Source organism: Pongo abelii, chromosome 6 (assembly GCF_028885655.2).
Source record: "Pongo abelii isolate AG06213 chromosome 6, NHGRI_mPonAbe1-v2.0_pri, whole genome shotgun sequence".
NCBI classification, from domain to species: domain Eukaryota; kingdom Metazoa; phylum Chordata; class Mammalia; order Primates; family Hominidae; genus Pongo; species Pongo abelii.
Window position 1 is genome coordinate 72,637,390 of NC_071991.2, and position 19,120 is coordinate 72,656,509.

General features: G+C 38.2%; 1 protein-coding gene across 1 annotated transcript in view; it reads right to left on the reverse strand.

Annotated features, from left to right (window-relative positions):
• The window catches only part of SCIN (scinderin), a 78,345-nt gene extending 60,245 nt beyond the window's left edge, over positions 1-18,100 (reverse strand). Inside the window, exons 1-3 of the mRNA XM_002818193.6 lie at positions 17,714-18,100; positions 10,455-10,609; positions 7,431-7,592 (exon numbers count right to left, since the gene is read on the reverse strand). Of these exons, the coding sequence (XP_002818239.1) occupies positions 7,431-7,592; positions 10,455-10,609; positions 17,714-17,912 (516 nt within the window). The 5' untranslated portion in view covers positions 17,913-18,100. The remainder of the gene's footprint in view (positions 1-7,430; positions 7,593-10,454; positions 10,610-17,713) is intronic.
• Between the last annotated feature and the right edge of the window lie 1,020 nt (positions 18,101-19,120).

Below are 19,120 nucleotides of genomic sequence, written 5' to 3' on the forward strand. Positions count from 1 at the left end.
GAGACGATGTGTGGTAAGGTTAACCAATAAGCAACCCCAGGGTCTCTCTCCCCCGTATAAAACCCTCATTTTGTAAGCTCAGGGCTGCCTCCTCTGACTGTGGTGAAGCAGCCTGGCAGGTTAGTAAACTTACTCGCCTGACCTTGGGTCTCTCTCTCGTCCTTTCTCTAGGCTAACCTTACAGCGCCCTCATCCATTCTCCAATTATAATGTGTTTACACCTTTCCTCCTGCATGTCTCACATTTTACCTTGTCATCCTCTTACTTGTGTATGTGTCTATGCCTCCCAGCATTTGACAGTACCTGAAGGTCAAAGCCTATCTGCTGTTTACCCTTACAATTCTATTCACTCAGCACACACTAGGCACAGAATAAATGCCATTCATCCCTACTTTTACTTCAGGGTACATTTTAGAGATCTAATATTTGGTGTACCTTTCCCCTTACCCATTCTTGTTGCCTCAAGGCTCTCCTCTTATAAATCTAGTGGTATGCATTACTTTGGGGGTAAGGAAAAATTTATCCAGAACAGAGAAGATTTGGTTCAGTCTTTAGTTTTAAAATGAGCATTTTTAAGTAATAGCAGAGACAAAAGTCTGAAAGCTAACATAGTTTTAATTTAAAAGAAACTTGATTTTGCTACAGCTTTTTGGCCAGGAGTAAGTGAGGATGCTGTTTCGAAAGCTGGTCTTGCGTCGTAAGCAGTACAGTGTTGGTCTTAGGGGCTGGGGTGTATTTTGCAGGAACCACAGAGTAAGCAAGAATGTGAGGTGGTGTAAGACTAGTTTGCCTGGTTCAAAAAGTAAAAAAGAAGACTGAAAAAAGTAGGAAATCTAACCCAAAGCAATGAATCTTTGAGAAGAGCCCAGCACACTTCCCTTCCAATTGATTTGTCCTACACCCATCCACGAGCCTAAGCATTAGAGCAGAAATGACTGAGGGTAGCATCCAAGCCATTGGGCCAAGGGGCACTGGTACGATGAGGATACAGTGTCCCACAATTCCAGGGTAGTCTGGGAAAAACAAAGCAGAGTTCCTGAGAAGAGTGCAGTAGTGGCTGACAGAACCAAAAAGGGTGTTGTAGTGATATGTGGCCATGACATCAGATGACTAAAATGAGGCTATGGATATTCCCTAGCAAATGTCTTGGGAACAGAGGCCAAAGCCGAAAGCTCAAGAATCACTGGAATGAATGGAATGACTATACCTCAATGAAGGTTATAGATTAGTGAGGACTGATGACTACAAACCAGATTCACACATCCATCCTCATCCTCACTCCCCACCCCCAGGCCACAATATCACATATATGTCCCCTACTCCTGAGGGATGGAAAAGAGGATGGGTAGGATAAGTTCAAACTGCTTTAATGGCTAACAAAATTCACCTTTATTCCCTTTTATTTTTAGTTGACATGTAAGAATTGTACATATTTATTGGCTACAGAGTGATATTTTGATACAAGTATAAAGTGTGTAATGATCAAATCAGAGTAATTAGCACATCAATCACCTCAAATAGTTATCACTTATTTGTACTGGGAACACTCGAAATCCTTTTCTAGCTTTGAAAAAATAGACAATAAATTATTGTTAACTGTATTCACCACATAGCACTATAGAACGGTAGAACAGAACTTATTCCTCCTATCTTGCTATAATTTTGTATCTGTTAATTAACCTCTCCCTATCCTCCCCTACCCCTACCCTTCCCAATCTCTCATAACCACAATTCTACTCTCTAGATCTATAAGCTCATTTTTTAAGTCCCTGCATTTGAGTGAGAAGATGAAGTGTTTATCTTTCTGTGCCTGACTTGCTTTGCTTAACATAATATCCTCCAGATTCATCCATGTTGGTGCAAATGGAAGGATTCCATTCTTTATTTTATGGCTGATTATTGTTCCATTGTGTGTATATCACATTTTCTTTATTCATCTGTTTATGGATATTTATGTTGATTCCATATGTCTGCTATTGTGAATAGTGATGCAATAAACATAGGGGCATGCGTATCCCTTTGATATACTAATGTCCCTTCCTTTAGATAAATACCCAGTAGTGGGATTGCTGGATCATATGGTAGTTCTATTTTTATTTTTTTTGAGAAACTTCCATAATGTTTTTCATAATGGCTGTAGTAATTTACCTTACCACAGCGTATAAGAGTTCCTTTTTCTCTGCATCCTCATGAGCATTTGTTTTTTCTGTGTGTGTTTTTGATGACAGTCATTCTAACTGGGATAAGATGATATCTCATAGTGGTTTTGCTTTCCATTTTCCTGATAATTAGTGATGTTCAGCATTTTATCATTTTCTTACTGGCCATTCAAAATTTATTTCAATAAATCAAAATTATTTTTAAAACTTCTGGGGAAATAGGAGCTTGAGAATAGGGTCCAGTTGAGTTATAAATGAATAAAAAAACACTCTAGACATGTGACTGCATGAGCCATATTCTTTATGCTGGATAGATATACATTTGTTGAAACATTTGTTGAGTGACTATAAGTTGTAGGCTTTATATTTTAGAAACACAGTGAGTGAGGAAGGCTGATAAGTAAATAGACAAGCAATATAAAAAAGGCTGAGAAGCAAGTCTCTGCATAATGACAGGAAAGTTAAGTCTAAATCTGACCCTAAAGGGCTGGGACACTGGACAGTGGAAGCAGAAGAAAAGGTCAGGAAACAAACTATGAAGAAGACAATATCTGACGTGGATATCAAAGGATGAGAAAATATTGGATGCCTGCTGGAGAAAGGTGCCAAATAAGAGGCGAGTATTCTAGGAAAGGAATCCATCTGCAAAAGCAAAAGTCTGGTGACTTGAAGGAATGTGTCAGGCACTGGGTACTAAGACAGTATCAACAGCAATGAAGAGAACAGGAAAGATTCAAGAGATAATCAGAAGGTAGAATAGGCTAGGATAGCGATTAAATGAATGTGGAGCACTTGGGAGAAGTCAGGATGACTCCTGGATTTTGGCTTTGAAAACCTGAGTGAGTGGTGGCTCCATTAATAAGATAAAGGCAATTAGAGAAGAAATCACTTTCTAGATGTGTTGAGTTTGAGGTTCTTATGACACACATAACATGAAATATCTGAAATACTGATTTGGAGCTCAGGCAAGAGGTCTGAGTTAGATTTAAAGTTTAGATTGACTCATGGGTAGTAGTTGAAGCTCTGGGTGGGGATGAGTTTGCTTAGGAAGAATGTATAAAAGAAGAGAAAATAATTAAAATCCTTTAAAAAAGCACTTGAAGGTGTGGGCAGGCCATGCAAAGAAGAACAAGAGTGGCCTGAGAGGGAGAAAAACAAGGAAGCCAGGGGAGGAGTGAGGCTGGAGAAGCTGGGAAAAGTCAAAAGTGTGGGTTGCAACACAAGAATCACGCGCATAATGTCACGGTGTCCACCGGATTTAGCAGGGGTCATCGATGCCCATAACAAGAACAGTTTCCGAGGAACTGTGGGAGTGAAAGTCGGACTGTGGGTTAAAGACTGACTGGTAAATGAGGAAGTGGAGACTGTTTTTTCAAAGCAGCATGACTGAACAATGGGAGAGGGCATGATCGATTATAAATAGTGAGGAGAACAGGGTAAAGTTGCATCACTGACCAAACAGCAAGGAAACAGAACATGGGGAACATCAGGATCAGCAGCTCACCGCAGGAATTCCTACTCCTGGGAAATCGAATTCTTCACTAGTGGCTGACTGTGACATATCTTTCCAAGAGTTAGCCCCAGACTCCAAATCTTAAGAATATGGGCTTTTCTTCCACTATCATTCACATTCTGCAGTTACTAGTAGTATTTTACAGTATTTTCAGATGTAAGTTTACTAATTTCTAAAAATACTTCATATCTTTAAAAATAGTGGGAAAATCATGACTAATAAATTCACCAACTTTAAAATACATTGTTCAAAAGTGTTTTTCCAATGACTCTGTAAATTGGTAAGATCTAGCCACATTTCATGTTATTTTCTAAAAATATGCTAAATATGAGACAATGAGTCTAAATCATTCTCCAAAATATTGATGATGTTCTTCACTTTCAAACTGGCTAAACTGATAATTTTACTATCTCATGCCTCAGGCTGAGGAGGTTATATTGTAATGTCCGGGAATATTTACTATAATTTAAAATTCAATAAAAGGACAAATGTTTCTAAGAGATAGGGAATAACATATTAATAATAGTGACTGTTGATCAAAAAAGCTGATTTCTCTGATATATGATCAAGGTATGGGATTTAGGTTATATCCATAACCTTAGTTTTGGCCAGGTGGCCTTAGCTGGGTGATAACTGGATGTTTAACCTAAGTTTTTCATACCTGGGTCACAATACAAACTTGAAGAAACTGCACTGGCATCCTTTTAGGCTCTCTGATGCAGAAGGTTGTCTTTAAATAACTAGCGCAATGACTACTATTAAAATATTATGGTACAGAAAAGTTTAGCTACGTGTATTTCTTTGTTTACTGACACACCCCAAAATAAAGTTGCCAAGGTAGTTCAAGATCTTATCACCATTCAGAAACTTTTGGCAACATACCAACTGGCTAAAGGTTAATAACACAAACACAGATCCTGGAGGTATTTGCTGTAGATTATGTAGGAATCTGGTGCTTGATTCTCACCAGGGTATCCCTTTTGAGTATAGGAAAATTCCGGAATATAATTGATAACCAAGCACCAGTACCTCTGCAACAAATATCTCTCATTCCAAATATCTCTTTTACAAGGCATGGGAGAAGGGAACTTGAAAGTTATTAAAGATAATTAACTATATAAAATAAAAATAATTTACTATTAAATAGATGAATGCCCTGGAACTTTATAATAGAGACTCTGTCCCTATTACGTGAACCTGGATTTGTAGCCCATACTCCCACAGGTTGACTATGGGAAGAGAGTATACGGTACAAGAACTACAACCTGTCTACCACCACATCCAACTACCTGGCCCATAGTGGAAACTCTGTATTTGTTCCACAAAATAATAAATGATTTAGTGAATACTACTGCTTTCAGTGGAATCTCAGCAGATTAGGCATCATCAGTTCTGAATTCAGCAGATTCTGAAACTGTCACAAGACATTCTATTACCAGGCTATACTATCTAATATACTACCAAGTTAGCTTAGTGTGGTGAAAAAAATGTAAAGTAGGAATAGAAAAACCCAGGACCCATCCTAGGTCATCACGCAACTGGCATGAATGTGGAGTGACTTGCACATACCTTCTAAGGCGTAAGGCTTTTGTTTCCCCTTTTGAAACTGGGATGATAACTGCCATTTCCCAGATGTGACTGTGTGTCAGATGAGACTGAATCATAGTCAGCTAAGGATAAAAGTGGTATCAGAAATCAGAGTCAAGATGTAAAAACAAATGAGGAAGTTAAGGCTCAGAGACATTAATGAGTTGCCCAGTATCATAGCAGATAGTTAGAAAGCTGAATTGGAAGCTATTCGTGACAACTGAATAGATTATTATATTTACATAGAAATTACATTATATATAACAATTTTTTTTTAAGAAAAGAAATACTTTCAAGTAATGGCAGTAATTAATTACATTATCACTAGGAAGCGCTCTTCTGGTTAAGGAACCCTCGCGATCACCTAATCAAATATTTACTTTTACAGATGAGAACCTCAGAGTACAGCAACTGGAATGAGAACTGGGGTCTCCTTTTTCTAATAAAAATGCCATTTTATTTTCAAAAGCACTTATAAAGGGCTTTAGAGTGCAAGTGGTGGAGATGAAAGTTGAGATAGAAAATTATTGTGCATAAGGTTTGAGAGACTGAATGCTGCAATTGCTTTTGGAACTGTGTGGCTGTAGACATTTATGTGCAAGAGTTATTTATTTCTTTATTTATAGTGTAGGGGGTGGCGGCAGTAGGGGAGAATGAAAGGGTGGAACAGTATGTGTATTCTGCCTAGATCTGAGAGTCAGGACTTAAATCTGTTAGGAGAATGAATTAGCTATTGAAGTTGAAAAGGACTTTCCCATGAAATGTATTGTGAGATTCAGGGCAAAAGTACTGCCATTTAGGGTGTAGATGTCTACGTGTAATATTAAGAATTGTACTTTGGGCATTTATATTATTGTGACCTCAACTTTGCACACAAGCTGGTATGATCCAAGACAGTTGGATTATGTATAAGTAGTAATAAAACTATAGATGCACGCTCACTTAAAGAAAGTGATGCAATTTATATCTTGGGGTCATTTTCTAAATAATGTATAACCTTAGTACATTTAATCTCTGTACTGTTGTTAAATTAATATTGATTAAACAGAACTTTGTAACTCTATTTTCAGAATCTTTTGTGTCCCTCCTCTATGGAGATGGAATAAGCTCTTTGGGCTTCTGTCTACTGCTTTATCCCAAAATACTGCCCAAGTACATGCAATAAAACAAAATGCTTCGTTGAGCATCAGATATGCTGAGAGTCTATTCCTGCCTTCACCATTTACTGACTTTGCAACCTTGAGCAAATTCCATAGACAAGCCTCATGCTAACTGAAGCAATTCAGGTCAGCTCATGACTCTGTTACAACGTTTGGCCCAGAAATGTTAGGAATGATAATTAGAATGTTGAGATGTATGGTGTGATGAAAATGATGATAATGAAAAGCAGGAAGAGGAGATCCTTATAAGTTCTGTGCTTTCTTGCTTTCATTGCTTTTGCACATGGCTTTTCAGTGGAGGGAAATGCTCTTTATTTCTATTATAAAAACTTCACAAAGTTTTAAAGACACAACTTATATTCTACCTTCTAGGGTCTAGCAAAGGGTCTTGCAATAATGCTTCTTTGTCATGACAATAATGATTAATAAGTATACCTGACATTAGAGGAGTGTCTTTTCCAGGAAGAAAACATAAGTCAGGTATAATATACCATTGCCCATGCCATTAAGATGATACTTGATATTTGTACTTGTGCTAATTGAAAAGTGTGAAATGGCATGGTGTGTTTATATATGTATGTCAAAATATGTCTTTAAAATTCTTTAGGTGGCTGTTTAGATTCATCTTATGTCCATATTATATTCTAGAACCTTTTGTTGCTGGGGGAACCAGTTTCCCCCTCAAGCTATGTTTTCCCATGCACAATTAGAGACAAAAATAATTAGAGGAAGCTCTTGTTCAGAGAGAAGGGGAAATGTATTAAAAATTAGTCAATTTCTGTTCTATGGTAGGAAGAACTAAATCACTATTCTAAACCTATCAAAGAAAATAAAAACTTTGAAGTCTCACTTCATGCATCATTTAAATACTTGGCAATTACTCAGCTCACATAAACGTGGCCCCTTTCTGGTGTGTAGAAAAAGTGATTCTTTTCAATGGCATGTACATATGATTTGATCTGAAAGCAATTCACTTTTCTTTAGACATCGATGTGTGTATATGAAACTTACGGTGCCAAGGTCAATGATGAAGCAGTCACCCTTGTTGAAACTGTCCCAGCTAAGGGGAACTTCTGTGGCTCTCACCACTCTACGACCCTTCACATGTAGGAGCCTCCTGGCTGTCAGGTCGTTCGTAAGAACATGATTTAATCCAGATGCCACGCCTCCAGCCTGATAAATGAGGGAAGACAGACACACAAAAAACAAAGAGAAAACTGATGAGGTGTCTACCTAGACAAAGCAAAGCACAATAATACTGCTGGTGTTTGTGCCAAAACTGTACCTGTCAGGCCAAGTTAAAATAGCCACCTATTCCATAAAACAAGAGAGAACCCCTTGGTAATCAACAGATTGTATTTGTTTGGTCTCTTTATTCTTTCAGTTTTAACCATTCAATTGACAACTGCAAGTATTTACTGAGCACCTTCAGTGTATAAAACGCTGCTGCAAAAACAAAAAGAAGAAGCCATAGCTCTTGTCCTTTGGACACTAATGATCCCCAAATCATTAATGAGCAAGAAGGCAAAGATTTCAGGGAAGAAGGTGACAGGTGGCTAGAGGAGGGTCAGAAGTAACACGTACAGATGACAGCAGCCAGAGAAGAAGGCACCCAAAAGTTCACACTGGTACAGGGTTGGGACAGAGATGGTTGTTGAGTGCTGGCCAGGAATGGGTTGATCTTATGTATGGACCTTGTTTTTACATTTAAAGTAATCAAATGTCTTCTTTATTTTCTGGTAAACAGTTCTTACTATTAATAAATATGCTAGGCCTGAGTGTTTTTGCTGTAAGCTAGGAGAGATGCAATATCTTGACTGTATATCCCCAACCAAAAAAAAAAAAATAAAATGAAATACAATCACACTGAATTAAAGAAAAATATTAACTGTATCAACTACATCTTCTTATATTATTTGCAATGATCTTTTACCTTTTCATTTTTTCTAATTAAGTGATATGAACCATATATTTATTTCTACTATTAATTATAATTAATTATATGTGAATAACTGAGCTACAGTATAAACAAAACTGTCATTGATAGATCAAAAACCTCTATAATAATGGCATGGAAAATTAGAGCTAATTTGTCATTAGCACATTCCTTTCCATTGACTTTAAATTTCCACCGATCTCCAATAAAAGTTGGTATAGATTAAATGTTAATTTCAGGACAATTAAAACCTCAAATTAAAAAAAATATATATATACAATGATTTCCCAGTCCATAATTTTACAACAACTGCTACATTTCTTGGTTGAATAAACTAAGTATTATATAATTAAATAAATACAAGTTTTCATCTATGTACTCCTGTTTTGAGACGGAGTTTCACTCATGTCTCCCAGGCTGGAGTGCAATGGCACGACCTTGGCTCACTGCAAACTCTGCCTCCTGGGTTCAAGCAATTCTCCTGCCTCAGCTTCCCTAGTAGCTAGGGTTACAGGCGCATGTCACTACGCCCAGTTAAATTTTGTATTTTTAGTAGAGGGAGTTTCACCATATTGGTCAGGCTGGTCTCAAATTTCTGACCTCAGGTGATCCATCTGCTTTGGCCTCTCAAAGTGTTGGGATTACAGGCATGAGCCACCACGCTCGACTACCGTTACTTTATTATTTAATTTATTCCTTAATACAACACCTGTATGAGGAAACTGTTATAATATTCATTGTTTGGGGAAACTGAGCACAGAAAGCTCAGTATTTTCCCTAAAGCAAACAAGTCATATGTGGCAGAAATGGGTTCATAACTAGGACGGTGTCACAGCACCTGCTTTTAGTAACTACAAGACTCAATTTATTTAAAATGTTGAGTTCACTGACATAAAGGAAGTTTCAGTATCATTTGTCATAAACTGTAGGAGCTCTTGTGAATCAAATAAAATGAGAGGTAATAGTTTTGTATTTAGGGTAGTTCATAGCCTAGAATAAAATAATGATTTCAAGAGACATAAGAGAACCTATAATGTATAAGTGTTTTGTTCTGATCTCAATAGTATCACAAAATATTCAACCAAGACTCTGAACAGGTAAAAGTATAAATAAACCTTGCCATCTTAGTAACTGGACTTAGTATTACAGTCAGAATTGTAGTGCAGCTCTAAGGTTTCAGGTCTTCACTAGGGTAGCATGCTCACAGGGCGGGGCAGTGGGGTGTGCAGAACACTTGCTAGAGCGTGTTTGATTTCGGAAATCTGTGATGTTTGTCTGGGGAGGGTATTCCTCACACTTTAACTGAACACGTGTGGAGGGGTGAGTGGCAGGAATGGTGAAGGGAGGGCCAGTCTGGAGAGCTAACTAGGAGGATGCCAAAAAAAAAAAAACCCCAAAAAAAACCAAACCTGTCCTATACTGAAGGCTGCCTTAAAGGGACAGAACCATTTAACTATTTGTTCTTATTTATTTTCAGAAGTAAAGCCAATTGATCAGTGTTTCAGACCAGTGTGCATAAATTGTATATGTGCGTGTGTGTAATTTACCTGCAGAATTTTAAGCTCAAAATTTTCATCTGCATCCCTTCTAAAATCAAACCACACTATTTTGGAAATACATGTATAGTTCTTTACAGTTACTAAAATTATAATTATTATAAATACTGTATTAATATATTCCAGAACAATTGAGATTTTGAAGGCTTAGGTTACTTGCAGAAACTTCAGAGATTCTCTAGAAGAGCAAAAACGAAAACTTTTAAGACCCAAATTACCAAAATTTAAATGTTGAAATAGCTACAAAATATTAAAAAGGTATCTTGTGAAGACACAACTGAAAGCTCTTTTAAAAAATTAACCTATCAAATTAAATTGTCACAATATTTCACATATTGTACCACACGTTTCACAAACATTTATTGAACACCTACTTTGTATCCAGCAGGTACTGGGGATATATCCATGAACAAAACAGATTAAAACAAAAACAGATAAAACAAAAACTCCTGCCCTCAACGAACTGTCATTCTATGAAGACAGGAGGTATGGATGGACAAGAGGAGAAAGGGATTCATAATGGAAACTGAGGGAGCTGCTTACCTTGTATTTCAGACCACCTTTGAAATAGCTAACGAAGTCATTAGACTCATATCCTTGAAGTTCTCTATTCTGCACTGGCTTGCCACCCAAATAGTCATCCATCTGAACAGTGAAGATGGCAGCAGCTGTGCTTTCATCCTGGGAACACTCCTTTCCTAAAACAGTGAACAACAGCACCTCAATTATCAAGCAAGAAAAAGGATTAAGGCAGAGTTTCTGATATGAAAGAAGTCAGAAATTTTCATTTCAATTATGTATCAATAAAACAGTCTTCTACAGAAAGATCTTTTAGCTAAAATAGTGTATGTAATACGTTATTTTGCTAATAATTAACAATTTTTTTAGTCTATTTTTTTTTTTTTTGAGAGAGGGCGTTGCTCAGTTGCTAAGCCTGGAATGCAATGGCATAATCATAGCTCACCATGACCCCAAACTCCGGGGCTTAAGTGATCCTCCTGCCTCAGTCTCACCAGCAGCTTGGACTACAGGTGCATGCCACCATGCTTTGCTAATTCTCAAAAAAGAGTTTTGTAGGGAAAAGGTCTCCATATGTTGCCCAGGCTGGTCTCAAACTCCTGGCCTCAAGCAGTCCTCTGGCTTTGGCCTCCTAAATTGTTGGGGATTACAGGTGTGAGCCACCGTGCCTGGCCTATTTTTGTTTCTGCTTTTTCCAATTCCTTTAAAAATTTTAAAAAGAAGCACTGTTGTGTGAAGTTGCTCAAGAAGATAAAACAATCTATTCCAATGAGATTTAAGTAAGCATTAATTTGGTAAGGTCAATAAGATCAGACTATGAAAACATTTGACAAGTGGTTTAGCCTTTATTAGGATAAATCTTTGGTTTTATGATATGTCAATATGTTAATTGATGTTTGTGAGAAACATGAACATCATGAGCCATAATTAAATAAGTGGTTTTTACAATGGGAAAATGAATATAATTTAATTTTACCCCTATTTTTTGGTCTTTTTCCCTACTTCACTATCTGATTGGTTTTGTTTGAATGAAATAATGACCTCTGGAGGAAAGGAAGAGCAAAGGAAGCAGCATACTAACATTTATTAAGTGTTAATGTACTTGGTATTGTTCCAGGTATTTTACATAAAACATACATTTAATTTTCACAATTGCAATACACATCACATCCAGGTAACTTCACTAAGGTCAAAACAATTCCTAAGAACCAGTGTCTGTAGTGTACATAAAGGTTACAGTATGGACAGTCAGGAGGGGCACTCACATTTTATGGAAAACACTTCAAACTCTTTACTACATCCAAGCTGTAATAAAAATCTTAAATGACTCTAGAAATAATAATAGCCCACATTATACATTTATACTACCCCTGTGGGCCGGACACTACGCCAGTGTTTTACATGGATGATCTCATTTAATCTTCAAGCAACCTCATAAAGCAGAACCTATTTTCTACTAGATTGGAACAGAGAAAATGGAGGCTTAGATTGGCTGGGTAACTTTTCTGAGGTCATAAAGCAACTTTTGGGAGAAAAGGACCAGATGTGGGTTTGTGTGACTCTGAAGCACAGGTTCTCAAAAACTCCAGTACACTTGTGGGTATTTTTTTGTACTCAGGCTCTCATTAGCGGCACAATTTTATAGTGACAAGGTATGTTAATTTCTTCCATGGATAACTGATGCATAAAAGCTTAGGAGCTGTAATAATTTAATAGTTCACATGAACAACCCTAATTGAGAGTATTCACCAAAGTTGAAGAAGGGAAATCAGTCAGCTATATTAAACAAAGAATCAGATTTCCTTACAAGTCCCCTCTTACTCTCAAAGGAGACCCATATACCAAGTATCTTCTGAGGGGAAAAAACAACAACAACAACAAAAAAACAACTCAGTAGCTAGAAGATTACTTGACGTGATAACAATTTTGTGAACTTGCTGTGGTCAAAGTTAAGTATTTGACACACCGGCAATTTTGCAATCTGAAAGGACTCTGGTGTCATTCTTCTGCCGATTTGGAATCCGAACCCTAACTGAGAATACCATAAAGATGCAGATGTAGATTTTTATGATGCTTTAAGAGAGATGCTTTAAGAGATACCTTGGAATCAAGGTTAACATCAAAAGTGTTAAACATGATGTATTTGACATAAACATCCTTACCTGACTACAAGTTGAAACCTGAATCTCTTTAGGTAGATGTAAATGGACAGGTATGAAGTTAATGAATGAACTGAAAGTAAGTTAATTAAATTATCCTATCATTTGCTGATGCTTATGTAATGTGGTTGGCCAGGGAACATCTGTATGAATAAAACAGGATGCCTGAATGAGATTGACAGCCTTGATGAAGCCAATGTCAGCCTTTGGATGTGAAAATTAGAATCAAACCCAGTTGTAGCATGATGGAATTCCAGAAAGTGTTTAGAAACTTATGAACTTTGTGTATAAAGTCTGCTTAAGAATCAATTTAGTTTTCCCCTATGAATCTGCTTATGATTTCCATTTGTTGTTTCCCTACACTGATTTTACCGGTGTCTTTTATGTTCTGTTACACTATGTTGTGCCATGTTGTTTTATATTATGTTAGACTTCTGTACAACCTACAAATTTCTATAAGTATTTTGTGGATGTAATGATTTTGTAGATAAAAATAGAGGTTTAAAACTAGGTTACTCCAACAGCCATTCATGATAAAATAAAATAAGTCAAATTAGGAATAGAGAGGAACACCTTCAAACGATAGAGTCAACAAAAAACATAGAGCTAACAATGCTGAACAGTAAAAGACTGAATGTTTTTCCCATAAAATCCAGAAAATGGGTGTGCACTCTCACCACTCTTATTCAACATAGTACAGCAAGTTCTAACCACTGAAATAAAGTAAGAAAAAGAAAAAAAAGGCATACAAATTGAATAGGAAGAAATAAAAAGGTCTCTATTTAGAGACAACTATATTGTTTACATAGTGAACTCTAAGAGACCTATCCAAAAAAAAAAAAAACTCTCCTAGAAATAAAAAGTACATTGAGCAAATTAGCAGGATACAAGATTCATCAGTAACACAAAAAATCAGTCACATTTCTATATAGAAACAATGAACATGCTGAAACTGAAATTAAAGGCGCAATGCTATTGACAGTCACTCCAAAGAAACTGAAATACTCAGGCATATAGTTTAAAAACATGTACAGGATCTGTATGCTGAAAATTACAAAATGGCATGCAAAATATCAAGGAAGACCTAAGTAAATGTAAACGCTTAGTGTTCATGGATTTTAAGACTCCACATAATAACGATGTCAATCCTTCACAAATTGATCTATAGGCCTAATGTTATTCTTATCAAAATCACAGTAAGGTTTATTATAGATATATACACGCTTATTGCAAAATTTATATAGTGAGGCGCAGGCCCTGGAATAGCTAAAATAATCTTGACAAACAAGCGTAAAGTGGGAGGAATCACTCTACCTGATACTAAGGTTTACTATATAGCTAACGTGATTAAAACAGATTGGTACTATTGAAGGATAGACACAGACCAATAGACCCAATTTCCCCCAGTAGTGGCAACTTTGTAAAATTACGGTATGGCTTAATATACTAACATATAATAAAGTATAGCACTGAATACCACAACCAAGATATTGGCATTGATATAATCCACCTATTTTGTTCGTATTTTCTCAGTTTTACTTGTACTCGTGTGTGTGTGCATTTAGTTCTATAAAATTTTATCACATGTGTAAATTCATACATCTGCTATCGCAATCAAGATGCTGTATAGTTCCACCAAAAACATCCTTCAAGTTGCCCTTTTATAATACACTCTTCTCCTGCCCACATCATCCCCTCTTCACCCTATCTGTAACCAACAGCAATGCCAAATCTAAAATTTTGTCATTTCAAAAATTTTATATAAATGGGATCATACAGTATAAAGCCTCTTGGGGTTTTTCACTCAGCATGATTCCCTGGAGCTTCATCCAAGTTGTTGTATGTATCAATAGTTTGTTCCTTTTTACTGCTGAGTAGTATTAGTTGGTACAGATGTACAACTTGTTTAACCAGTCACCTGTTGAAAAGCATCTGGGCTGATTCTAGTGTTTGTTTATTCAAATTAAACTGCTGTGGATATTCAGGTACAAGTTTTTATGTGAATACAAAACTTCATTTTTCTGGAATAAATACCTATGAATGCAATTACTGACTCATATGGTAGTAGTATATTTGGTTTTGTAAGAAACTACTAAACTCTTTTCCAGAGTGCTGTACCATTGCATGTACCCACCCCCATGCTCCAGCAATGTAAATGATCCAGTTTCTCAGCATCCTAGCCAGTCCTTCGTATAAGTTCTTTGTATCATATATTGTAATCCAATCCTTTGGATTCCCAGGGCATTGCACAAGGCCTGGTACAGCCCACTTATAACATAAATGTATACTGCTTTAAAATATATTTGTGTAAAGTTTAAAACTGGCAAAGAGAAAGAGTGAGGATAAGTGTTTGTAGCTTAGGTTAGGGATGTGACAGGGAGCAGTTTTACTATCTGGACCTACCCATTGATTTGGTGCTATAAGGAACTACAAACAGAAGGTGAATGGATGCATTTAAACCGCTAGGTGCAAAGCTGAAATGTTTTTAAAGAAGGGCTAATGCAATAACATTTAAGTTCTTTGCAATAAATTTTTACTTTCATTACATTTAAGCATATGATGTTAATACATTTAAGCATGTAATGTTAATACAATAAAATAATCTGAGATATGCCAAGTGTTATGGAAACACTGAGAAAGAGACCATGAAAGACGACTCTCCCCCTCTGTTCTCTCTTGTTTTAGGTCCAACTTCTTCCTGTTTCCCCTTTTTGCCTCCCATTTGGCCTGTTTCTTCATTTCTATGCTATGCACCTTTTTTCATCTCAGTTTAACTTTAGTTTCTCTTTCTTCCAGCTGATTTCCTTTAACCAAACATTCTTTTCCCCTGGAAGTTCAGCTCTCTCTCCTGTGACTTTCTCTCAATCTGTCTCTCTGATGAATCCTCATGGATTCATCCTAATTTAGGTCTTAGACTACACTATTTTGGATGAAATTCTGTCTTCTTAGGGAACTGAAGTAGGAAGAGCTGTTGGGCAATCCCATCTGAAGGTCCTGTTGACTATTTTACTTGAAGCTTTTTTTCTCTCCATGATTCTCTCTTGACACAAAAACACTTCCAAGTACTCTCATTCTTTTTTTTTCTCTAAAGGCTTCTGTTTCCCAATAACCACAGACACTTTGTGCTTTCACAGTAACTATCACATTCTACCTGTGTTATATCACTTTTTGTCTTTTTGCACCTTTGAGGTGATCAACTTTTAGAGAAGTTTCATTAATTATTCATATCCACAAGTGCCTTGTACAGTACTGGCCATATTGAATAATTACTGAATGAATTCGCTTGTTATTAACATGTTATTGACTTCAGTTTTAGCATGTCTTTAAGATTATAAATGTTTCTGCCCAAACCATTTTCTATTATATTTTTGAAATTTATGGGCACCAAGTGGATAATTAAGTAGATAATTAAGTGAATAAGGTGAATCTGTAAACCCTACAAAACATAGTAGTTAAGAGGTCAACTTGGATAAAAATGTATAGAATTAAACAATTGTGTTCAAATCTCCCTTGTGGTCATCTGACAAAGTCAAACTTAACTGCTGTCTACAGTAAGATATGGAATTATTTTCACATTTTAATTTACTCAAATGGCAAATGTGGCATTTCAAACACATTCATTCATACTAGATTTAAGTTCTGCGTGGAAAGCCCTCTGTAAGGACATCATTATTCTATCTGGCATCATTCATTCTTGAACATGGGTTATAAAAGTTTCAGTGTTTTCTGGCAGAAAATACAAACAGACGACTGTGTATTACAACATTATAATAGGAATAGCAGCAATGCAACAAGAAGCCAAAATGTGTTTAGAACTCAGGCTGAGCCTTCTCTGCCTCCTCAAGCTAACACAAATTTTTGACTCCAAATGGTATAATTAAAAGTCTTATCTTCATCTACGTATTTTTCATTTCTCATTTCTCAAATGTCTGTTCCAGGTGTTTGCCAATGTTTAGACAGTCACTATTCAATGTTTTCTACTATTTTGTTTCTTAAAATCTTCAAATGTTAGAAATTACAGTGTTGGCTTTCAGGGACTTAAAAATGTATATGTGTGTGTGGTTTTGTGTGTTTTCCTCCTAAGCTCAGGGATAAAACTAAACAAACACGAGTACTGGGCAGGCTAGCTAGTTTTAAAAGAAGGCAAAAAGGCTCAGAGAATAGGCATGTTGTTAGACAGGGTGTGCCCACTGGCACAAGACCTCCTGGGGAGAGGCTGGACATTCAGGATGTTTATGAGTAAAAGTAGAAGGTGGAAAAAGAACACACAAGGCCCAGTGTCCTGACAGCCTGGCACGAATGCAGCTCAAAATAATTACTACTGCTGAAGGAGTCGTTTCTGTTCCATCTTGTGTCCTTGCTAAAATAAATAATAAATAATAACAATAAAGCAGTCTATCTACATAAATATATGAAATACCCATATAGAGCTATTTATTTATATATAAAATATCTGTATTTTTTTCTTGCTTCCACCTGAGGACGCCAGCTTCCTAATGAAGCGGAGTTTTTGTCTACCTACAAGCAGCATGGTGCGGGCAGAATCCTGTTTTAAAGAGGCCCAGAACAATAATTCCCGCAATCATAGAGAAAATAAGCCAGTGCCCGAAACCAACAAATAAAAATAATGTGTGAAGAAAAACAAAAAGACTTCTCCCTAGCGGAGGCAGATGCCCCCAGACTTTATGACTTCCTCTCCATCCCGACAGGGAAAGCAGGACTGAGTTTGTCGGAAGGTGAGCGGGGCTTGGCCAGAGACGGTGTGCGCTGAGGCAGCGCCCCTGGACAAGAGTGGCGTTTGGATACTTGAAGGTGAATGGGGAAGAAGCCAGAGTCACCAGCACCAAAGTCCAGGAACTACACCTGGCAAAGGTGAAAGCCTGCGAGGTAAGTCAATTGCGGACAACGCCTGAGCCCCGCGTTTGCAGCCGGCAAGTTGACTTCGGTAGGGAGAAAGTGGCCGGCCCCAAAGGGCAGCCCCGTGAGGGCGCGAGTGGAGCGACAGGTCTCCAGTCTAGCTCAGTTTGCGGTCCCCTTTACTCCCACGCCTGCAAATCTCAGACCCCTACGTCCTCCCCTCGCCGGCCTTGGCGCGTCGGGGTCCCGCCGCCCGCCGTCCCTTACCGAGCCAGAAGTGCAGGCGGTAGGTGAAGCCTCGGCTTGTCTTGGCCGTGTGCAGCACCAGGTAGGCATCCCCGACGTAGAAGTCGCCGTGAGCGCTCTGGGGCACGGGCACCAGCTCCAGCTTCTCAATCCTCCAGACCTGCAGCCCCGCCTGCTTGCCCGCCCGGGCAAACTCCTCGTAGTATAGCTCCCGCGCCATGGCTCCTGCACGCGATGCTCCGGGGGTCGCGGGATATCGTTGATCTTGGAGTTGGACTAAACCGAGAGCAGCAGGAGGAACCTTATTCGCCGCCACTTTATAGGGTTTGCCATCCGGGGAGGCGGCGCCCTGAAACGGGAGGGGCTGAGTGCCCAGGCGCGAGTTGACGGAGGCGGCGATCGCTTCCCACAGGGAGCGCAGCGCTGGCTTCCAAGCTCCCACGCCCTGCCCCAGGCCAGGAGCGGAATCGGCGTCCCAGAAGTCTTGAGATTCAGAGGGAGTTTATAGTAACTCGTGCCAATGCCTCCTCCAAGGAAAGACATTTTCTCTAGCAATAGACGAAGAACATTAACGATTAAAACTGCTTGGCACTCCTTCGTGCATACCCATCGCCACCGTCCTGCATATTTCCCCTTCTCTCGCTAATCCTGTTATTTCTGGATCTCAGTTGTGCCTGGCAGGAGGGGTCAGGTGAGGAAAGAGCGCGCCAGCCCTACAGAGTTGAGTCAGCGTTTACCCGGGTGGAGCAATACCTGTTCTTTCTGGCCCTCTAGAATAATTCTTAGAACAAGGCTTCCTCTGCTAGTAGCAACACCTGCTATTAGGCAGCAGACGAGTGTGTCACATTAGCATGCTGGAATAATTTTAATACATCCTTCTTTAAAAAATTGGCTTTTTGAGTAACAAGCATCCTAATGATCAATTCTGTCATTTCATTGGGCAATCTCTCCATTCCTGATGACCAAAGTTTCTGTCTCGATCTTCCAGTTTGAAAATACCATGAAAAACAGCATGTCAGTTTTCTTGGACAGGAAGAAAACCTGGGAGAATGGCAGTCTTACCCCAGGTGACAGAGCTCTGTAAATCTCAAAGAGTTCAGGAGCTGTGGTTGAGCTTTCTTAACACCTGCTTCCTTTGGCCAAGAAAGATGAAAACAACAATAACAACAAAAACCCAGCAGCCGCCCTCCTGAGATGTTCTCTGCAGGGCTGTTTGTAGCTGTAATTTTATGCTTGACCGGACTTCTGGGTTACCTGTTACCTAGCTTCAAGGTGATAATTTTCTTTGTTTTACCTACAGGTTTTGCTTTTGCAGCATGGCTAAAACACTATGGAATACAGATGGAAATTTTACTCTTGATTTGGCATTCGTTTAACAAGCTGGTATAGCAAAGGATTCTGTTACTGAAAAAGGCAAATCACTCAGGA